The sequence below is a fragment of the Ranitomeya imitator genome, chromosome 1, assembly GCF_032444005.1.
Source record: "Ranitomeya imitator isolate aRanImi1 chromosome 1, aRanImi1.pri, whole genome shotgun sequence".
Taxonomy (NCBI): Eukaryota; Metazoa; Chordata; class Amphibia; order Anura; family Dendrobatidae; genus Ranitomeya; species Ranitomeya imitator.
Genome location: NC_091282.1, coordinates 13,385,995 through 13,410,766, shown reverse-complemented (window position 1 = coordinate 13,410,766; position 24,772 = coordinate 13,385,995). Strand labels below are relative to the sequence as shown.

Below are 24,772 nucleotides of genomic sequence, written 5' to 3'. Positions count from 1 at the left end.
TCACAAAAGTGTATAACGTTGAGACGTGAAAAAAAAATCTAATTTTTACCACAAAAATGTTTTTAGCCCAAAATTGCTATTTTCACAAGGGTAACAGGATACAATTGATCTCAAAATGTGTTGTACAATTTCTCCTTAGTACGTACATACACCATATGGGGGGAAAAACTACCATTTGAGCGCACTTTAGGTCTCAGAAATGAATAAGTGATATTTTGGAATCCGACTTTGATGGCATGGTCTAAGGGTGTCATATCGTGTTTGGAGAGCCGTTCTAAAAACTGCACCCCTCAAAGTGCTCAAAACCACATTCAAAAAGTTTATTAACTCTTCAAGTGCTTCAGAGAAATTAATGTGGAAGGAAAGAGAATAAACATTTAAGTTTTTTTCACAAAAATGTTACTTTAGACTCAAATTTGTTTATTTTCACAGAGGTAACAGAAGACAATGGACCCAAAAAATTGTTGTGCAATTTCTTCTGATCAATACCCAATATGTAGAGGAAAACTACTGTTTTGGTGCACAGCTGGGCTCGGAAGGGAAGAAGTGCAATTTGAATTCTTGAATGCAAAATTTGTTGGAATCATTAGTTGACACCGTGTTGCGTTTGGAGAGCCTTTGATGAGCCTAAACAGTGGAAATCCCCCCCACAAGTTACCACGTTTTGGGGACTACACCCCTCAAGGATTTTACCAGGGGTATAGTGAGCATTTTGAAGCCACAGGTACAACACAGATAACATTAGGTAGTCATACTGAAAAAGTTCATCTTTTTCACAAAAATGTTGCTTTAGCCCCAAATTTCTCACTTTCGCAAGAGGTAACACCGAAAAGTTGACCCAACAGTTTGATACCTCTGTTTGGACAAACGGCAAGGCTCGGAGCGGAAGGAGCAATATTTGAATTTTGGAACACAAATTTGGCAGAAAGAGATGGCGGGGCACCATGTCCCATTTGCAGGGCCCCTAAGATGCCTAAACAGCAGGACCCCCCCCCCCCCCCCCCCTCCCAAAAAAAAAAAAAAAAGCACCTCATTTTGTACACCACACCAATCAAGGATTTTATCCAGGGGCATAATGAGGATTTTGAACCCAAATGTACTACACATTTGATAATCATTTAATCATTAGGTCATCATATTGAATACAGTGCCTTGCGAAAGTATTCGGCCCCCTGGAACTTTTCAACCTTTTCCCACATATCGTGCTTCAAACATAAAGATACCAAATGTAAATTTTTGGTGAAGAATCAACAACAAGTGGAACAGAACTGTGAAGTTGAACGAAATTTATTGGCTACTAGATGGTGGCCCGATTCTAACGCATCGGGTATTCTAGAATATGCATGTCTACGTAGTATATTGCACAGCCCACGTAGTATATTGCACAGCCCACGTAGTATATTGCACAGCCCACGTAGTATAGTGCCCAACCACGTAGTATAGTGCCCAGTCACGTAGTATAGTGCCCAGTCACGTAGTATAGTGCCCAACCACGTAGTATATTGCCCAGCTACGTAGTATATTGCCCAGCTACGTAGTATTTTGCCCAGCTACGTAGTATATTGGCCAGCCACGTAGTATATTGGCCAGCCACGTAGTATATAGGCCAACCACGTAGTATATTGCACAGCCACGTAGTATATTGCACAGCCACGTATGTAACAGGTTAAAAAAGACTTAAAATATAAAATAAACATATACTCCCCATCCGAGAGCCCCTTGTAGTCCTGGCGCTTGTGTGCGGTGCACGCACCAGCTTCCGGTCCCAGGGTTGGTATGAGTGCAGGACCTGTGATGATGTCGCTGTCACATGACCGTGATGTCATGGAAGGTCCTTCTCACGTAGCATCCTTGCCACCGGAATCTGCCACTTGCACTGCCAAGGAGAGGGCGCATGTCGGAGGGTGAGAATAACTTTTTTTATTATTATTTGTAACATTATATATTTTTACTATCGATTCTGCATACACAGCATCAATAGTAAAAAGTTGGTCACACAGGGTTAATAGCTGCGTTAATGGAGTGCGTTACACCGCGGCATAACGCGGTCCATTAACGCTGCCATTAACCCTGTGTGAGGGCTGACTGGAGGGGAGTATGGAGCGGGCACTGACTGCAGGGAGGAAGGAGCGGCCATTTTGCCTCCGGACTGTGCCCGTCGCTCATTGGTCGTGGCAAAACGCCCACGACCAATCAGCGACTTGGATTTCCATGACAGACAGAGGCCGCGACCAATGAATATCTGTGACAGAAAGACCGACGGAAGTGACCCTTAGACAATTATATAGTAGATTTTAAATTTTTGTGGAAATTCAAAAACTGAAAAGTGGGGCGTGCAGTATTATTCGGCCCCTGTAACTTAATACTTTGTTGCGCCACCTTTTGCTGCGATTACAAGTCTCTTGGGGTTTGTCTCTATCAGTTTTGTACATTGAGAGACTGAAATTCTCGCCCATTCTTCCTTGGCAAACAGCTCGAGCTCAGTGAGGTTTGATGGAGATCGTTTGTGAACAGCAGTTTTCAGCTCTTTCCACAGATTCTCTATTGGATTGAGGTCTGGACTGACTTGGCCATTCTAACACCTGGATACGTTTATTTGTGAACCATTCCATTGTAGATTTTGCTTTATGTTTGGGATCATTGTCTTGTTGGAAGACATATCTCCGTCCCAGTCTCAGGTCTTTTTCAGACTCGAACAAGTTTTCTTCAAGAATGATCCTGTATTTGGCTCCATCCAACTTCCCATCAATTTTAACCATCTTCCCTGTCCCTGCTGAAGAAAAGCAGGCCCAAACCATGATGCTGCCACCACCATGATTGACAGTGGGGATGGTGTGTTCAGGGTGATGGGATGTGTTGCCTTTACGCCAAATATGTCGTTTTGCATTGTTGCCAAAAAGTTTGATTTTTGTTCCAACTGACCAGAGGACCTTCTTTCACATGTTTGGTGTGTCTCCCATGTGGCTTGTTGCAAACTTTAAGTGACACTTTTTATGGATATCTTTGAGAAATGGCTTTCTTCTTGCCCCTCTTCCATAAAGGCCAGTTTTGTGCAGTGTACAAAGACTTCTCCCGCGCTGCGCCAATCCTCTGGAATGTTCTACCCCAAGCTATTAGGACCATCCACAATTGGCATAGTTTTAGGCGCTCCCTCAAAACACATTTGTTCAGAGCGGCCTATCACGTTCAATAATCAGTAATTTTATGTTTGTGTGTGTGTAGCCCATTCACTATCTCCATCTATCCCACCTCCCCTGAAGATGGCTGGACCATCATTTGTAAATACATCATTGTAAATACACACCTGTACTCTGTATCTCCTCCACCTCATTGTAGATTTTAAGCTCTCATGAGCAGTGTCATCTTATTTTGCTTTAAATATTGTATTGCCAACGTTGTTACTTATGACTGTTGTGTTTGAAACTGTTACGCTACAGAATATGTTGGCGCTATATAAATAAAGATTATTATTATTACTAGATGGTGACCCGATTCTAACACATCGGGTATTCTAGAATATGTATGTATATAGCAGCCACATAGTATATAGCACAGGCCACGACATATTCTTGAATACCCGATGCGTTAATACAGGCTACGCAGTATATAACAGTGGCCACGCAGTATGTAACACAGGCCAAACAGTATATAACACAGACTGTCCCACCTCAGCTGTAGATCTCTGCAGTTCATCCACAGTGATCATGGGCCTCTTGTCTGCATCTCTGATCAGTCTTCTCCTTGTTTGAGATGAAAGTTTAGAGGGACGGCCGGGTCTTGGTAGATTTGCAGTGGTATGATACTCCGTCCATTTCAGTATGATCGCTTGCACAGTGCTCCTTGGGATGTTTAAAGTTTTGGAAATCATTCTGTGTTCAAATCCAGCTTTACACTTCTCCACAACAGTATCACGGACCTGCCTGTTGTGTTCCTTGGTCTTCATGATGCTCTCTGTGCTTCACACAGAACCCTGAGACTATCACAGAGCAGGTGCATTTATACGGAGACTTGATTACACACAGGTGGATTATATTTATCATCATTAGGCATTTAGGACAACATTGGATTATTTATAGATCCACAATGAACTTCTGGAGTGAGTTTGCTGCACTGAAAGTAAAGGGGCCCAATAATAATGCACGCCCCACTTTTCAGTCTTGGAATTTCCACAAAAATTTAAAATAACCAATAAATTTCGTTCAACTTCACAATTGTGTTCCACTTGTTGATTCTTCACCAAAAATTAACATTTGATATCTTTATGTTTGAAGCATGATATGTGGGAAAAGGTTGAAAAGTTCCAAATGGCCGAATACTTTCGCAAGGCACTGTATGTCATCATAAGTGATGAGACAATTGCTTGCTGCACGAGTTTGCATCGCATGCTTGGATATCGCAGGTATTCGAGTGATATTCTCGCATATCCGCACCTGATGTCTCACGGCTGTTAGATAGCCCACCTGATAGGGCAGATGTCACGATTGGACTGGCGAGTAAACTGGGACCAGGGGCTCCTTTCCTGGCCCTAGCACTAGAGGGCGCCCTAACTCACCCTGTTCCCCGAGATACCTCAGATGGCGAAGATGCTGGGACCTCTGCCCTTGCCCGGTTTCCTAACTGCAGCTCTGCGTCTGTCCCTTTCCACACCCGGGGAAGAGAGGCGCTACCGTGTACCACAGTACCAACCCGACAAACGGGAACCAAGACAAGGGTAAAAGAAAATTCCACTCACACAAAATATACTCTCACAAATGACTGAGGAATTCACCAGGGTGTGAAGAAAGGGAGAAGAAAGTAAGGTAGGTAAGGATGAGGAATTTCCAAGCGTACACACCAAACAACTAACATAGTAACATAGTTCGTAAGGCCGAAAAAAGACATTTGTCCATCCAGTTCAGCCTATATTCCATCATAATAAATCCCCAGATTTACGTCCTTCTACAGAACCTAATAATTGTATGATACAATATTGTTCTGCTCCAGGAAGACATCCAGGCCTCTCTTGAACCCCTCGACTGAGTTCGCCATCACCACCTCCTCAGGCAAGGAATTCCAGATTCTCACTGCCCTAACAGTAAAGAATCCTCTTCTATGTTGCATATGTTCTATACTGTTGCACAATAAACTCCTCCAGCTCTCCAGACACCAGCTCCTCACTACTCCAGGTCTATCTAGCAAGTGCTATCTCAGACAAGGATCTGGCTTGAAAGCCTAGCTTTTATAGGAGAGGAGAGTGGCTAACCAATCACAGCTGAATTCAGGGATTACCACATGGCCGATTAACCCCTGTCCGGCTGAAAGAAAACAAACATTCAATATACTGGAGAAGTGCTTATTTTCAGCGGTGGAGCAGGAGCCATTAGATGCTGTGTTCTTCTGGTACTACTCTGTCGCGGTAACTCCTTGACAGCAGAACTTCGTCATGGCTACCATCGATTTACAGGAGGCTTATTATCATGTCCTCATTTATCCAACCTACCTAAATTTTTAAGATTTGCAGTTACCTAAGGAAAACCAATACTGCACTTCCATTTTTCCATTGCCGTTCAGAATATCGTCAGCACCTCGTATCTTTACAAGGATCATGGTAGAAGTCTTTGCTTTCATCAGGAAAGAAAACTTCTGTATAATCCGTTAAAGAACATCTACAGTAAACAATTCAGATTTTGACATCCCTTGGATGGCTGGTGAACCATTAGAAGTCAGACTTAGTCCCTTCCACTACAAAAACCTTCTTGGGTATTGTACTGGACTTCGGGAGACAAACATCCTTCTTGCCAAAAGAGAAATATATCCAATGTAAAATTACCTTCCTGTGAAGCCAGAAATCAGTATCCGTAAGATTTGCGATGTCAGACCTGGGCTCCATGGCGTCATGCATTTAGACTGTAACCTGGGCATAAGCGCATACCATAACTTTACAGACCTACATCCTTTCAAATTGGGACGGATCCCCAGAATCTCTGAACAGGAAGATTCTAGCCCCCGTTCGGGTAATGTGCTCTCTTACCTAGTCTCTTGATCAAGGGAACCTAAAGAGAGGAGTCTGCTGGATTCAGAACCCCCTATCAACAATACCAGTGGATGCCAGCAGAAGAGGCTGGGGGAGGAGTTATGATCTGCTACACTTCCTTCCAGGGGCTCCGGAGAAGGGAGATCAGCCATCTATCCACCAATTTCAGAGACCTGAAGGTAGTAGAAAAGGTACTCCGATTAGCATCATCCATAATTCAAGGCATCCACGTAAGGGTTTACTCAGACAACTTGACCACGGTTGCTCACCTCCGTCATCAAGTAATCGCAAAGATCAAAAAGCAGTCTCAACAAGAGTCTTTTCTTGACAGAAGAGCATCTCTCTCTATCTGCTCTTCAATATCCAGGTCAATATTCTGGGCAGAAGAGATGTGCATTCAAGCAAATGGAGCTTAAATATAGAGGTTTTCCAAATGCTAACCATAAGATGGGGACATCCAGAAGCAGACCTGTTTGCTAGTCATCAGAATGCAAAAGAAATCCGTACTCCTCCTAGAACCCAAACGATGCCTGCATGGAGGTGGACGCATTTGCTGATCCCTGGAGAACCAGCCTGGCTTATGCATTTCCGCCGATTCCAGTCCTGCCAAGGATGCTCCCAAAAATAAGAACCTAGAAGGTAAAAATAATTTTAGTGGCATCTCTCTGGCCGAAGAGAAGCTTGTACGGCACTCTGAACAGCTTGAATTTAGAAGAAGAAACCTTTGTCACCAGGGTCCAATCTACCACCTGGACCCCGAAAGTCTGTGTCTGGCTGCTTGACTTCTGAGTTCGCAATCCTAAAAAGTAAAGGCCTCTCCGATAGTTATACAGACTCTCCAAAAAAGTTGAAAACCAGTAACCAATACCATCCGTCATAAAATATGGAAAGCCTTTGTATCTTGGTGTGCGTCTAGTCCTCTAGACCTTCAGGCTCTCTCAATCAAAGACTCCTATTTGAGAATTCTGGGTGATAGACTTGTTCTTCGACTGGACCCATCCTTTTTGCCCATGGTGGTCTCAGAATTTCACCGATCACAGGAAATTATTCTTCCCTCCTTTTGCCAAATGCCAGCACAGCAAATTATAAAGAGTAAGAATTTCATTCCTTAGATGTGCAAAGACTGGTCGTTCACTACCTTCAACAAACACAATCTCGGACGAAGGATCAGAATCTCTTCATCCAGCTCTATGGCCCAAAATAATGGGAAGAAAACATCAAAAAGCACTATTGCCAACTGGATCAAGAAATGGTGATGAGCGAATATACTTGAGATTTCTCGAGCATGCTCTGGTGTCCTGAGTATTTTTTTTTTTAGTGCTCGGAGATTTCGTTTTTCTTGACGCAGCTCAATAGTTTACATCTGATAACCAGCATAAGTACAGGTGGAGATTCCCTAGCAACCAGGCAACCCCCACATGTACTTATGCTGGCTAACAGATGTAAATCATTCAGCTGCAGCAAGAAAAACTAAATCTCCGAGCACTAAAAAATACTCGGAGGACCCCCGAGCATGCTCGGGAAATCTCGAGTAACTAGTATATTCGCACATCACTATCAAGAAAGCAATTTGCGAAACTTATCGAAACCAGAATCTTTCGCCCCCAGAAAAATTTACAGCTCGATCCACTAAGGCTGTCTCCTGGGCCGAGAAGGCAATCGCTTCCATCCAGGTGATCTGCAGAGCCGCTACCTGGTCCTTGGTCCATACCTTCTCCAATCCCTATAGACTTGACGTCCATCAAAGACTTAGCCTTTGGGAGAAAAGTTCTCCAGGCCATTGTCCTTCCCTAATAATAGTCGTTGGTATTTCTCTTGCGGTGCTGTCGTGGAGGGTAATTTGAGAAAATAGAATTAGACTTACCGGTAATTCAGTTTCTAAGAAGCCCCCTTGACAGCACGGGTAATTCCCACCCATTGTTTAAAATCCGGTGGTAAATAAAAATTTTTGAAGCATTCTTACCTTTGTAGTCCTTTGAAAAAACACAGAAGAGAGGATGTGGGTGGGCTACTTTGACCTTTTTGTATTTCCCATCCCTATTTGGGTGGGGTGATATCCTCCTGTGGAGGGTTCTTAGAAACCAAATCACCGGTAAGTCTAATTCTGTTTTCTTCAGCTAAACAGGGTTTTATAACCAGACAGCAGCATTTATATATTTACGCATTTCAGCACTTGGGTGATGGTGGTGGTTGGTTTTAAGGGAGGCCACAGTAGGGTCACATAGGGCTAGTCCACATTGAATGGGGGCGCCACATCGACCTATTAGAGTGCCAACCTCTGCAGTCAGGTAGGGCCAGTGAGGGTAGGCACAACTCACCTCAGTCCCATTGAGATTTTTGGATCAGCTTAATTGATTTGTGATGGCTAAAGCATCTTCACCCGGATAAGACCCTACATTGTATGTATATATGTATTTGTGTGTGTGTGTGTATATATATATATATATATATATATATATATATATATATATATATATATATATATATATATATATATATTTATTTATTTAGATCCATTATACCTATGATTTTAACTTCATAAATAATAAAGTTTAAATTTTATTTTTCTTTAAAGGGGTTTTCTTTGTTTGGTATACCTCCCAGCTCCTTCCCTGGTGCGGTCCCAAGGCATCTTAAGCTTTACTCTGGTGTCTCTCACCAAAGTCGCATGATTGCATTTATTGCACCACTCCAGTGATTGATGTCATGCACTCCGCCATGATGTAATACACTAATTACTTCAAAATTGGCCAGTGTGGATGATGAGTCACTTGTTTCTTTGTACCGGGTGTGGTGAGAAAGAAAAATAATTTGAAAAGCCGGGAACTATAGAGACAGACCTGTCTTGCCAGATGATATACCCAGTCGGCTTCTTCAGCCCAGCCCTGCTCCAGTTGATGACAGGTCTCTCCAATGTTTGTTGTATCTGTGGTGTCAGTAATAAATGATAAGATGGATATCCCTCTGAAAGCTGTACGCTGGACAGCGAACATAGAGAATCATGGTCCATGCAGGTAGAAATATTTGGACTGAGGCCTCACAGAAGACGTTTTCATTCCTCGTGAAAATGTAAAGAAAATTACCCTTCAAGAGTGGCCTCACCCAGAGAGGAAATTAGTGGTTTCCAGGGACATGAAGGGAAATCTTCCATTTGAAGAACAAAAGGAAATATAGGATGAAAAACTTTCGTAACCTTATGACTAAACTATGTGCTGGAATCCTTGTGGATGTCTGTGGAGCAAGTGCGTATGGCGGCTCGTACGGCAGTCCTGGCCAAATCGACAAGATTCGCATAGTTTGAAGTAATACTGGTAAGGTGACACTATTTCTGTAACCAAGCTCTGCGCTATTCCGTTTGAAGGAAAGATAGTCTTTATTTGTGTCCTTCATCAAAATCTTGGAAAAGCAGCGGACAGGAAGAAGAGCTCCCATAAAGAATCCTCCAGATATAATCCATGAATAAATGAGAAAGAAAAAATGGGACATAGGAGATGCAATAAAGCGGGTGGAGGTCATGATTTCATCCTCCAATGCCAACCATACGGTAAAGGACGATGGCTTCATAAATCTTGGCCGAATACTTTCTCGGGAAACTAATAAGTAAAAGTTACTTGTTTACCAACCCTAAGAATTGAAGGGTTCCTATATCCCAATCTCCTTCCCTCCAGAGCGATTTTTGCGCTTTTGTTTTATCCTCTCCTTCTGTGAGCCATAACTTTGTTATTCTTCCTTTGATGTAGCCATATGAGGGCTTTTTTTTGTGTGGAACGAGTTGTACTTTTGGATGACTTCGTCCAATCATATAATCGTAACCTCAAAATGCTTAATACGGACCAAATCCCCCATGTGTATCACAAAGAAAAAAGAGGTGAAAACAAAATACCGTACTATTAAAATCCAATTTATTTCGCATATATATTTTAAATAAAACAAGGACATTTCAGATAATTGCTGAGGGTAAAACAAAGACCAGGGGCTTGAGCAATGGGACATATATACGATAATTAGTGCCGTATTACACCTAATCAATTTTAGTCTTCAGCAGTCAGCCAACAACACTTTGTAAAAATGCCCAGTGCAATAAATCATTGTTAGGGTATGTGCACACATTGCGGATTTGCTTCTGGAATTTTTTTGTGCGAATTCTGCATCTCTTGGCAGAAAACGCAGGTGCGGATTTGATGCGTTTTTTTATGCGGATTTGCTGCAGATTTCTTGCGTTTTTACCCCTGCAGATTTCTATAATGAAATGGGTACAAAAACGCTGCAGATCCGCACAAAAGAAGGGACATGCTACTTCTTTTAATCCGCAGCTTTTCCGTGCGGAATTTTCCGCACCATTAGCACAACATTTTTTTTCCATTGATTTACATTGTACTGTAAATCACTTGCGGATCTGCAGCGTTTCTGCACGGAAAAAAACGCTGCGGATCCGCAGGAAATCTGCAAAGTGTGCACATAGCATTATGCTAACTGTGTTAAAGTATAATGTAGGATGTAAAGTGCCTAGTACAAATAGGTGCATTACCATATGCTAATGCCCATGTCTATATAATTTATTATTAATATTGTCATTATTTGTATGTTTTAATGAATGTTATTCTTATACGTTGGGGCAAAAAAGTGTTTAGTCAGTCAGCAATAGTGCAAGTTCCACCACTTAAAAAGATGAGAGGCGTCTGTAATTTACATCATAGGTAGACCTCAACTATGGGAGACAAACTGAGAAAAAAAAATCCAGAAAATCACATTGTCTGTTTTTTTAACATTTTATTTGCATATTATGGTGGAAAATAAGTATTTGGTCAGAAACAAAATTTCATCTCAATACTTTGTAATATATCCTTTGTTGGCAATGACAGGGGCAAACATTTTCTGTAAGTCTTCACAAGGTTGCCACACACTGTTGTTGGTATGTTGGCCCATTCCTCCATGCAGATCTCCTCTAGAGCAGTGATGTTTTTGGCTTTTCGCTTGGCAACACGGACTTTCAACTCCCTCCAAAGGTTTTCTATAGGGTTGAGATCTGGAGACTGGCTAGGCCACTCCAGGACCTTGACATGCTTCTTACGAAGCCACTCCTTCGTTGCCCTGGCGGTGTGCTTTGGATCATTGTCATGTTGAAAGACCCAGCCACGTTTCATCTTCAATGCCCTTGCTGATGGAAGGAGGTTTGCACTCAAAATCTCACGATACATGGCCCCATTCATTCTTTCATATACCCGGATCAGTCGTCCTGGCCTCTTTACAGAGCAACAGCCCCAAAGCATGATGTTTCCACCACCATGCTTTACAGTAAGTATGGTGTTTGATGGATGCAACTCCGTATTCTTTTTCCTCCAAACACGACAAGTTGTGTTTCTACCAAACAGTTCCAGTTTGGTTTCATCAGACCATAGGACATTCTCCCAAAACTCCTCTGGATCATCCAAATGCTCTCTAGCAAACTTCAGACGGGCCCGGACATGTACTGGCTTAAGCAGTGGGACACGTCTGGCACTGCAGGATCTGAGTCCATGGTGGCGTAGTGTGTTACTTATGGCAGGCCTTGTTACATTGGTCCCAGCTCTGCAGTTCATTCACTAGGTCCCCCCGCGTGGTTCTGGGATTTTTGCTCACCGTTCTTGTGATCATTCTGACCCCACGGGGTGGGATTTTGCGTGGAGCCCCAGATCAAGGGAGATTATCAGTGGTCTTGTATGTCTTCCATTTTCTAATTATTGCTCCCACTGTTGATTTCTTCACTCCAAGCTGGTTGGCTATTGCAGATTCAGTCTTCCCAGCCTGGTGCAGGGCTACAATTTTGTTTCTGGTGTCCTTTGACAGCTCTTTGGTCTTCACCATAGTGGAGTTTGGAGTCAGACTGTTTGAGGGTGTGCACAGGTGTCTTTTTATACTGATAACAAGTTTAAACAGGTGCCATTACTACAGGTAATGAGTGGAGGAAAGAGGAGACTCTTAAAGAAGAAGTTACAGGTCTGTGAGAGCCAGAAATCTTGATTGTTTGTTTCTGACCAAATACTTATTTTCCACCATAATATGCAAATAAAATGATTAAAAAAAACAGACAATGTGATTTTCTGGATTTTTTTTTCTCAGTTTGTCTCCCATAGTTAAGGTCTACCAATGATGTAAATTACAGACGCCTCTCATCTTTTTAAGTGGTGGAACTTGCACTATTGCTGACTGACTAAATACTTTTTTGCCCCACTGTATATGTTTACATACATACTGGGAGTATTGATTACACTTGTAATATAGCATTTTTTGGGTTAATTGTTTTTCCCTTGTATGTATAAATAAGATTAATTGACCCATTAATATTTGTATTGCACCTTACAGATTGATGGTTTATAAAGTATACACATAAGCCCTTATCCAACAAAGTTTTTATTTCTATAATACCAGCACCGCATCATCTGCCCATCTCTCCTTGTAGTGTTATACAATATTTCTTTGTTGTTCGGCGCCCAGTTGGCGCATGCGCAAGTCAGGACTACCCCGTGTTTTCCTGCCTCACTCATGATGGTGACCCATAGCGTTCCACGCTTGCATTCCAGATGTGATGAGCTGGAAGTCACTATTCACAAGGGAGGAAGTCCAAGGACCGGCACATGCGCAAAACCTCACCGGAGAGGCCGACAGTAACATCAGCTATTCATGGGGATATTTATAGACGGGCAGTTCTAATGGCAGCACATGCCCCCTATTGAGGAAGCCAGTACGGCGAAACGGCACTGTCAGGGTATCTGAGGGTGCAGGCAACGGGACTATCACTTATGTAAGTATTATGATTCAGTTGAGACATGGGCATTAGCATATGGTAATGCACCTATTTGCACTAGGCACTTTACATCCTACATTATACTTTAACACAGTTAGCATAACAGTGATTTATTGCACTGGGCATTTTACAAAGTGTCGTTGGCTGACTGCTGAAGACATAAATTGATTAGGTGTAATTTGTAGATTGTGAGCCCTCGCGGGCAAGGTCCTCCCTCCTCCTGTACCAGTTCTGACTTGTATTGTTCAAGAATTATTGTACCCATTTTTATTATGTATACCACTCCTCACATGTAAAGCGCCATGGAATAAATGGCGCTATAATAATAAATAATAATACGGCAGTAATTATATATGTCCCATTGCTCAAGTCCCTGATCTTTGTTTTACCCTCAGCAATTATCTGAAATTCCCTTGTTTTATTTAAAAAAAAATATATATGTGAAATAAATTATTGAATTTTAATAGTGCGGTATTTTGTTTTTGCCTCTTTGGGGAAGCAGTAAAAATTTCCAAGTGATGTGAAGCTTAAAAAAAGCTCAATTTTTGCTGCTATCATTTTGGGGTAGGTGCGAGGTTTTGATCTTCTCTTATTGCAGATTTTGCAGTGTTTGCAGCAGCCAAAACCTTCCACAATTTTCACCCTTTATAGAGTTTACTGACTGGGTTAATTAACCCCTTTCTGTCATTGGATGTACTATTCCGTCCATGTAGGGTGGGCCTTAATTCCCAAGGACGGAATAGTATGTCCAGCGCGATCAGCCGTGCTCACGGGGGGAGAGCGACCGATCGCGGCTGGGTGTCAGCTGACTATCGCAGCTGACATCCGGCACTATGTGCCAGGAGCGGTCACGGACCGCTCCCGACACATTAACCCCCGGCACATCGCGATCAAACTTGATCGCAGTGTGCCGACGGTATAGGGAAGCATCGCGCAGGGAGAGGGCTCCCTGCGGGCTTCCCTGAGACCCTCGGAGCAACGCGATCGCGTTGCTGCGAGGGTCTCTTACCTCTCCTCTCTGCAGCAGGCCCGGATCCAAAATGGCCGCGGAGGAGGCTTCACAGCGCCTACTCAGAGCAGGCACTGTGAAGCCTGGAGCTGTGCATGTCAGATCGCTGATCTGACACAGTGCACAGCAAAGTGTCAGATCAGCGATCTTACACTATAACATGATGGGGCCCACTGGGGCAATGTTATAGTGTAAAAAAAAAATATTCACATGTGTAAAAAAAAAAATTCCAAAAAAAAAAAATATATTGTTCCTATAAATACATTTCTTTATCTAAATTAAAAAAACACAATAAAAGTACACATATTTAGTATCGCCGCGTCCGTAACGACCCAACCTATAAAACTGTCCCACTAGTTAACCCCTTAAGTAAACGCAGTAAAAAAAAAAAGTGGCAAAAAACAATGCTTTATTATCATACCGCCAAACAAAAAGTGGAATAACACGCGATCAAAAAGACAGAAATAAATAACCATGGTACCGCTGAAAACGTCATCTTGTCCCGCAAAAAACGAGCCACCATACAGCATCATCAGCGAAAAAAAAAAAGTTATAACCCTCAGAATAAAGCGATGCAAAAATAATTTTTTCTGTAAACTAGTTTTTATCGTATAAAAGCGAAAAAAACCTAAAAAAATGAAATAAATGAGGTATCGCTGTAATCGTACTGACCCGAAGAATAAAACTGCTTTATCAATTTTACCAAATGCGGAACTGTATAAACACCTCCCCCAAAAGAAATTCATGAATAGCTGGTTTTTGGTCATTCTGCCTCACAAAAATCGGAATACAAAGCGATCAAAAAATGTCACGTGCCCGAAAATGTTACCAATAAAAACGTCAACTCGTCCCGTAAAAAACAAGACCTCACATGACTGTGGACCAAAATATGGAAAAATTATAGCTCTCAAAATGTGGTAACGCAAAAAATATTTTTTGCAATAAAAAGCGTCTTTCAGTGTGTGACGGCTGCCAATCATAAAAATCCACTAAAAAACCTGCTATAAAAGTAAATCAAACCCCCCTTCATCACCCTCTTAGTTAGGGAAAAATGTAAAAAATGTATTTATTTCCATTTTCCCGTTAGGGCTAGGGTTAGGGTTGGGGCTAAAGTTAGGGTTAGGGTTTGGATTACATTTACGGTTGGGAATAGGGTTGGGATTAGGGTTAGGGGTGTGTCAGGGTTAGGGGTGTGGTTAGGGTTACCTTTGGGATTAGGGTTAGGGGTGTGTTTGGATTAGGGTTTCAGTTATAATTGGGGGGGTTTCCACTGTTTGGGCAGATCAGGGGCTCTCCAAACGCGACATGGCGTCCGATCTCAATTCCAGCTAATTCTGTGTTGAAAAAGTAAAACAGTGCTCCTTCCCTTCCGAGCTCTCCTGTGCACCCAAATAGAGGTTTACCCCAACATATCGGGTATCAGCGTACTCAGGACACATTGGACAACAACTTTTGGGGTCCAATTTCTCTTGATACCTTTGGGAAAATACAAAACTGGGGGCTAAAAAATAATTTTTTGTGGAAAAAAAAAAGATTTGTTTTTATTTTCACGGCTCTGTGTTATAAACTGTAGTGAAACACTTGGAGGTTCAAAGTTCTCACAACACATCTAGATAAGTTCTTTGGGGGGTCTAGTTTCCAATATGGGGTCACTTGTGGGGGGTTTCTACTGTTTAGGTACATTAGGGGCTCAGCAAACGCAATGTGACGCCTGCAGACCAATCCATCTAAGTCTGCATTCCAAATGACGCTCCTTCCCTTCCGAGCTCTCGCATGTGCCCAAACGGTGGTTCCCCCCTACATATGGGGTATCAGCGTACTCAGGACAAATTGGACAACAACTGTTGGGGTCCAATTTCTTCTCTTACCCTTGGGAAAATAAAAAATTGGCAAAAAGATCATTTTTGTGAAAAAATGATTTTTTATTTTTACGGCTCTGCATCATAAACTTCTGTGAAGCACTTGGTGGGTCAAAGTGCTCACCACACATCTAGAGAAGTTCCTTAGGGGGTCTAGTTTCCAAAATGGTGTCAGTTGTGGGGGGTTTCAATGTTTAGGCACATCAGTGGCTCTCCAAACGCATCATGGCGTACCATCTCAATTCCTGTCAATTTTGCATTGAAAAGTCAAATGGCGCTCATTCCCTTCCGAGCTCTGCCATGCGCCCAAACAGTGGTTTACCCCCACATATGGGGTATCAGCGTACTCAGGACAAATTGTACAACAACTTTTGGGGTCCATTTTCTCCTGTTACCCTTGGTAAAATAAAACAAATTGGAGCTGAAGCAAATTTTTTGTGAAAAAAAGTTAAATGTTCATATTTATTTAAACATTCTAAAAATTCCTGTGAAACACCTGAAGGATCAATAAACTTCTTGAATGTGGTTTTGAGCACCTTGAGGTGTGCAGTTTTTAGAATGGTGTCACACTTGGTATTTTCTATCATGTAGACCCCTCAAAATGACTTCAAATGAGATGTGGTCCGTAAAAAAATAATTGTGGTGTAAAAATGAGAAATTGCTGGTCAACTTTTAACCCTTATACTCCCTAACAAAAAAAAAATTTGGTTCCAAAATTGTGCTGATGTAAAGTAGACACATGGGAAATGTTACTTATTAAGTATTTTGTGTGACATATCTCTGTGATTTAATTGCATAAAAATTCAAAGTTGGAAAATTGCGAAATTTTCAAAATTTTCGCCAATTTTCCATTTTTTTTCATAAATAAACGCAGGTAATATCAAAGAAATGTTACCACTATCATGAAGTAAAATATGTCTCAAGAAAACAATGTCAGAATCACCGGGATCCATTGAAGCGTTCCAGAATTATAACCTCATAAAGGGACAGTGGTCAGAATTGTAAAAATTGGCCCGGTCAATAACGTGCAAACCACCCTTGGGGGTAAAGGGGTTAATTAATTTTACATCTTTATAGATTGTAAAAGTCCAAACATAGCGATACCTCGTGCATTTTTATATTTTCTGTTATTTTTGATGGGCGGGAAGTGTGAGTCAAATTGTTATATCTTCTTTATTTTATTTTTTCCACTTTTATTTTTTATTTTTTAATTTCAAATGTTTTCAATCTATTGTAGCCTCCTTAGGGTACATGAAGCTATGATGGTTCAATCGCTTGTGCTATACACAAAATACCACAATATTTCTGTGTGCACCAAACCTCACGGTCTCCTACACCAGTCGGTTGCTGTCATAAGCGTACGAACACGACAGGCATCATGGCAGCATAGGTAGTAGTGCCCCACAATCACCTTTAAGAGGTGTCAATGGGGAGTTATTAATGAGGAGAAAATTTGCCACTCGTATATAATGCAGACTAAACTTATTTTTATTTGTGCAAGCAATCCAAAAAATATAGACGTTTCAGTCAGATAATCAGACATTCATCAGTAACATGGATTGCACAAATCTTTGTTGGGGTATTAATGTAACTACACATCTTGTCTGCATCCCTCCTGGAACATACAGCAATAACTGAGATATTTATATCTTGGTTACTCCCTTTAATTGTTTTTGTATGTGTGTATTTTTTTTATGTATATTATAGTGTGTAGGATGTTCAGGGTGCATTAGGGTCCCTAGGGCTACCGATGTTCAGAGAGGGTGCCTTCACGTCTACAGCTAGGGTGCTAACCTCCGCTGGCAGGTAAGGTGAACTTTAGTGCTCATCTAGGGAGAGATTAGTCCTAGATTACTGGTACTTTCACTGACAAGGGTCTTCGTTTTGAGCTCCATTAAATTTCAAAATCCCTTTTGTGAATTTTATCTTTCGTTCTTATAGGAAATCCTTGTGATAATAACAGTTTATCACTAAATTGTAAAAAAGAAGATATCAGGAAGCACTCTAATGGAAAAAACCTCTTTACCCTTCACGGACCTCCTGGACTTCACAGCACTTCACTTTCTTATAATCCTAATAATGAGGAACCCTCTTTTGAGCAATCTCGTATTGTTACCACAATTCCAGGTGGCAAAGTGGATACAAGATTTCAGTGTGACAAGGAATTTACTAAAAGCTCAGATTATCTAACTCAAAGCAAATATGAAGGAGAGAAGCCATACTCCTGTTCAGAATGTGGGAAATGCTTTTCAAATAAATCAAAATGTGTTATACATGAGAGAACTCACACAGGAGACAAGCAATTTTCATCTTCGGAATGTGGGAAATCCTACACCGATAAAGGCGATCTTATTAGACATCGGAGAATTCACACAGGAGAAAGGCCATTTTCATGTTCAGAATGTGAGAAATCCTTCAAACATAACATTAGTCTTATTAGACATCAGAGAATTCACACAGGAGAAAAGCCATTTTCATCTTCCCAATGTGGGAAATCCTACACCGATAAAGGCGATCTTATTAGACATCGGAGAATTCACACAGGAGAAAGGCCATTTTCATGTTCAGAATGTGGGAAATCCTTCAAACATAACACTAGTCGTATTAGACATCAGAGAATTCACACAGGAGAAAACAAATTTTCATCTTCGGAATGTGGGAAATCCTACACCGATAAAGGCGATCTTATTAGACATCAGAGAATTCACACAGGAGAAAGGCCATTTTCATGTTCAGAATGTGGGAAATCCTTCAAACATAGCACAAGTCGTATTAGACATCAGAGAATTCACACAGGAGAAAACCACTTTTCATGTTCAGAATGTGGGAAGTCCTTCACAGATAAATGGAGTCTTATTAGACATCAGATAATTCACACAGGAGAAAAGCCATTTTCATGTTCAGAATGTGAGAAATCCTACACCGATAAAGGGAGTCTTCTTAAACATCAGAGAATTCACACAGGGGAAAAGCCATTTTCATGTTCAGAATGTGGGAAAGCCTTCAAACATAACTATAGTCTTATTACACATCAGAGAATTCACACAGGAGAAAAGCCATTATCATGTTCTGAATGTGGGAAGTCCTTCGCGGTTAAAGGGCATCTTACTAGACATCAGAGAATTCATACAGGAGAGAAGCCATATTCATGTTCAAAATGTGGGAAATTTTTTAGTCAAAAAATAAATCTTGCAACACATATAAGAATTCACACAGGGGAGAAACCGTTTTCATGTTCACAATGTGGAAAATGCTTTACAGAGAAATCAAAACTTGTTAAACATCAGGGAACTCACACATGAGAGAAGCCGTATTCATGTCCAGAATTTGGTAAATCTTTTATACATAAATCACATCTCCCTGGATCCTGAATGCTTTGTATCTTGCAATGATTTTCTGTGTGTCAGCTAGCACCCTGAATGGTATGCAGTGAATATCCCCAGCTCTCCCTGGATCCTGAATGCTCTGTATCTTGCAATGATGTTCTGTGTGTCAGCTAGCTCCCTGAATGGTAATTTCATGTCATTCAACTCCTGTGCTAGAATTCATCATCAGTTACATGGTTTTCAGTACTCACTGTTGTAGCTCCAGGGGGTGTCTCTGTAGATGCTTATCACAGAAGAGGTGTTAGTATAGAGATGTTACCAGGATTGCATCTTTGAGCATCTTTGATCATCTATCCACACCAGGATGTGTTGAGCAGCTGTCCCTAATTTATAACTAACCAGCTCCCATAATCCCGCTGTCCTCTCCCTGCACTGGGGGCCTATAAATTTAGATTCATTCTTAGGGGTGCACGCAAGTGTGGGGTTGCACGCATTCAGCAAAGCATCGCATTAGCTAAGCATCAAGTTATAGCAGTTATTCCATGGCAGTTAGGTAACCCACACTCTGCTCTCCCTGCTATCCATGTGCTTTATTCCTATCCTCCTGTGTTCCCTTGCAATCCACACCCACCGCCCAATCCCCCCTCCATCACATCTTCATCCCCTTTATTCTTCCCTCCCATGTACAGCTCCCATGCACTTCTCACCTTCCTGAAAAACCTCAGTCCATCTTGCCAAAACACACTGCACAAAAAAACTTCTTACAATTCCAAAAACTTCTTGCTTTTTATCTTGCTACTCCTACTGATTTCGAGAGACATCTCACCCAACCCTGGTCCACCATCCCACAACTCCAACTACTACCCTACCTCATATCAAAACCATTCTAACCTTTTTAATATTACTTCCACTCCCTCATCTCCTTCTTTTAATTGTGCCCTTTGGAATCCACGGTCTGTATGTAACAAGCTTCCTTTCCTGCACAACTACTTTCTGAACAACTCTCTAAATCTATTGGCCCTCACTGAAACCTGGATCCAGGATTCTGACACGGTCTCCCCTGCTGCCATTTCCCATGGTGGCCTACAATTCTCCCATTCCCCGAGACCCACAAACGGACCTGGTGGTGGAGTTGGCATACTCCTCTCCCCACAATGCACCTTCCAGATCATCCCACCAACTCCATCACTCTCATTTCCTTCTTTTGAGGTCCACACCATCAGGCTCTTCCGTCCCTTCTCCCTCAGAGTAGCGGTCATATACTGGCCCCCAGGCTCACCCACCCACTTCCTGGACCATTTCTCTGCTTGGCTGCCGCACTTCATGTCCTCAGAACTCCCAACCCTTATCCTGGGGGACTTCAACATCCCCATAAACAACCCCACTTCTACATCTGCATCCCAGCTTCTATCACTAACCACAGCTCTCAACCTCTGAGACACACAAGGACGGTAACACCCTTGACCTGGTCTTTGTCCAGCTGTGTTCAATCTCCTACTTAAATAACTCAACGCTTCCCCTCTCTGACCACAATATTCTCTCCTTGCTCACAATTCCTCGCTCACCCCAGCACCCTCCTACCTACCATTCAGTCAGAAATCTACAAGCCATTAACCCTCAAACACTGTCAGACTCCTTACACTCATCACTGTCCCAAATTTTTTCTGTCCTGATCTGGCTGTACATCACTTCAATGACACTCTTAGAAGAACCCTAGACCAAGTAGCTCCCCTCACCCTCAGAACCTCCAAACACAGAACAAAACAGCCCTGGCTGACATCACAAACCCGATTTCTCCAGCGATGCTCTAGGTGTGCTGAACGCTTATGGAGGAAAACTCGCACACCAGAAGACTTCATACACTTCAAATTTATGTTAAAAACCTATAACTCTGCCCTTCACATTGCCAAACAGACCTACTTCACCACTCTGATCTCCTCACTATCCAACAACCCCAAGAAACTTTTTGACACCTTTCACTCCCTCCTCAGGCCAAAAGCTCAAGCCCCTATCACAGACATTTGTGCTGATGACCTGGCCTCCCACTTTATAGAGAAAATAGACAATATCCGTCAGAAAATCCGCTCCCAGACACAAAGTTCAGTGACTCCCATCGCTCCCTGCATCTCCCCTGGCTCACTCTCCGCATTTGATCCCATCACAAAAGAAGAAGTCTCCAGGCTCCTCTCTTTTTTTAATTCAAATAAATTTTTATTTAGAATAACAAGGCAATTAACATGTTACATTTACATTTTCAATATAGAGTATTTTCCCCCCCCTCCCCCTTCAAACAGCCCCCTTCGATCCCAAAGCCCCCCACCCCCACCCCACAAAGCAGCTCATCTTGTTAATTACTACCATCATTAAAACAATAGAGTATCTAATCCCTCAACCATTCGTATCCAGGCTCCTCTCTTCTCATCTGACTACATGCTCTACCGACCCCATTCCCTCTTATCTCCAGTCTCTCCAGCCGTCACTAATCACCTAACTACAATCTTTAATCTCTCACTCTCAGGCATTTTCCCGTCCTTCAAACACTATCATTACTCCGTTACTAAAGAAACCCACCCTCGACCCATCCTGCACAAACAACTACAGACCGGTCTCCAATCTCCCCTTCATCTCTAAACTCTTGGAGCGCCTAGTCTACTCCCGCCTTACCCGTTACCTCTCCATTCACTCCCTCCTAGACCCTTCACAACTCCGGCTTCCGCCCCTACACTCGACAGAAACTGCACTCATCAAAGTGACCAACGACCTTCTGACAGCAAAATGTAACGGTGACCACTCTGCTCATTCTTCTCGATCTTTCTGCAGTTTTCGACACTGTTGACCACCCTCTCTTACTCTGTAGGCTCCAGTCACTTGGCATTAAGGGCACTGCTCTCTCCTGGTTCTCCTATCTTTCTGACCGTTCCTTCAGTGTTCTGTTCTCTGCCTCCACTTCATCTCTTTCTCTCACTGTCGGGGTACCTCAGGGCTCAGTTGTTGGCCCCCTTCTCTTCTCCCTCTACACGGCCCCAATTGGACAGACCATCAGCATATTTGGCTTTCAGTACCATCTTTATGCCGACGACGCACAACTATATACATCATCCCCTGGCCTTACTCCTGCTGTACTACAGAACACCACTGACTGTCCGCAGTCTCTGACATCATGTCCGCTCTCTATTTGAAACTCAACCTCTCCAAAACTGAACTTCTGCTCCACTAACCTCCCTAAACCTAATGTTTCCCTCTGTGGGTGGCACCATAATAACACCCCGTCAGCAGGCACGCTGTCTGGGTGTTCTGTTTGACTCCGATCTCTCCTTCACATCTCATATACAATCTCTTGCCCGCTCATGCCGCTTACACCTAAAGAACATGTCTAGAATCCGCCCTTTTCTCACTATAGAAACAACAAAAACCCTCACTGTCACCTTGATCCACTCCTGCCTGGACTACTGCAATGCTCTATTAATTGGCCTCCCCCTCACTCGACTTTCCCCTCTCCAGTCTATCCTTAATGCAGCAGCCAGGGTCGTCTATCTAGCTAATCGTTACTTGGACACGTCCGCTCTTCGCCAGTCATTACACTGGCTGCTTATTCATTACAGGATACAATTCAAAGTACTTGTTCTCACCCACAAAGTTCTCCACAGTGCGGCGCCCCCTTACATCTCCCTCATTTCTGTCTATCGGCCTAACCGACCGCTGCGCTCTGCAAATGACTTTCGACTAACCTCTGCACTAATCCGTACCTCCCACTCCGGACTCCAAGACTTCTCTCGTGCTGCGCCAATCCTCTGGAATGCTCTACCCCAAGAAATTAGAAACACATTTGTTCAGAGCGGCCTATCATGTTCCCTAATCAGTTATTTTGTTTGTGTGTAGCCCATTCACTACTTCCATCTATCCCCAACCCCCTGAAGATGGCTGGACCATCATTGTAAATACATCATTGTAAATACACACCTGTACTTTGTATTTCCCAACCTCATTGTAGATTGTAAGCTCTCACGAGCAGGGTCGTCTTGTGTTGCTTTAATTATTGTATTGTTAACATTGTTACTTATGTCTGTTGTATTTGAAGCTGTTAAACTGTAAAGCGCTGCGGAATATGTTGGCGCTATATAAATAAAGATTATTATTATTTTATTATCACATCTCTGAAGAGAAGTCACACAGGAGTTAAGCCATATTCATGTTCAATAAGTGGGAAATCTTTAGTAAATAAATCAAATCTTGTTAGACATGAGTGAAGTCATACAGAGAAAAGCTGTAATCATATTCAGAATGTGAGAAATCTTTTTGTCATGGTCTCATCTTTACTCTGGACTAGGGAGGCTGTGAGTAATGGCTCAACCTCACAATGGGATGTGGTGTATGCTGGACTGTCAGTGTTGTGAGTGACAGTCCATTCATCCAATCCGATCCTGGGGCATTCTGGGCTCGCAGCATTTTGATCAACGGCCCTGCTGCTCAATCTGGTCAAGCCTTCAGGCATTTCCCCAGATGGTCATTTTCTAGCTAGTTAGCTGTGAGCAGATTGGAGTCAGCTATAGCTGAGCTTAGTTTGGTGTGGGCTTAGCTTTGTCTGATTTGTGTCTTTCTCTGATCTCGTCGCCGGATGTAGGATTTGTCGTGACTATTCATGTGGATTATCCCTTCTGCTCTTGATGCTCTAACCCTGACCCTGTACTTGGCCTCTGACTGTCTGTTTTTCTTACTCCCTAGTCTTGATGTACCCTCCTGGTATTCAACACCGGACTGTTACCAGAAGGGCACAAGATAAAGAGCAGCAGGACAAAGACATGGTCAGGTATCTGACCTCAGACCTTCTGTCTACCCTTTCTCTATGCTTGTCTGTAAGTAGTGACTCGGCGTCACACGTTTATACATAAATCAAATCTTAATATATAATAACGATGGAAGAAAATATCAGGTCAAGAAGTGTACAAAAAGAGGTAGATGAGAAAAAAATGTATATTTATTACTCATATTAAAACCAAAAAAATATATAAAATGAGGTGCCTCATCCCAAAGAGAGATACAGATCAATATATTGCATAGGCATCAATTATAACAAAACCTACACAATTTTAATATCCATATGTCATGAATCACAGGGGGGATATTTTTCCGTACATACCAGACACAGGCTGTAGCAAGCGCAGAGGGTTGTGGTCGTTGTGGACGTTGCAGGGCCCAGACCATGGCCAGGCACTCCGATGGTGGAATAGGCCACTTCCCTCTGCAGAAGCTTCCGGCTCAGGTACAACACGGGGTTCTCTTGGTTCCCCAAGTCAACCTGGCTGAGCACAGCACCGAGGCCAAACTCGCTGGCGTCAGTCTAACATGAACAGTCAACTGCTGTCGACTGCTTTTAGCATGGGAGAGATAGTTCTGTACGAAGCGCCTATAGTACTCTGCAGTGCCCAGGAAGGACATCACCTGTTTCTTGGTCCTGGGGGTGGGCCAGGATGCGATCGCGTCCACTTTCCCAGGCTCTGACCTCATAAAGCCCCTGCCTACCCGGTGCCCCAGGTAGTGGACCTCTCTCATGCCCATCTGGCACTTTCCCGGCTTGATGGTCAGTCCTGCTTGGTAAATTCGCCTGAGCACCTCCTGTAGATGCTGCAGGTGTTCCTCCCAGGAGGAACTGAAGATGGCAATGTCATCCAAGTACGCCACTGTGTACTTCTCCAGTCCCTGAAGCAGGTGGTTGACCATCCGCTGGAAAGTGGCAGGGGCATCCTTCATGCCGAATAGCATGACCGTGGACTTGTACAGTCC

The 24,772-nt window shown here is 42.7% G+C and overlaps 1 protein-coding gene across 1 annotated transcript in view; it reads left to right on the top strand.

Moving 5' to 3' along the window:
* Positions 1-23,142, top strand: part of LOC138658325 (zinc finger protein 271-like) — a 102,217-nt gene extending 79,075 nt beyond the window's left edge. The window contains exon 7 of the mRNA XM_069745794.1: positions 18,022-23,142. Coding sequence (XP_069601895.1) covers positions 18,022-18,967 — 946 coding nt within the window. The 3' untranslated portion in view covers positions 18,968-23,142. The remainder of the gene's footprint in view (positions 1-18,021) is intronic.
* Positions 23,143-24,772: the final 1,630 nt, after the last annotated feature.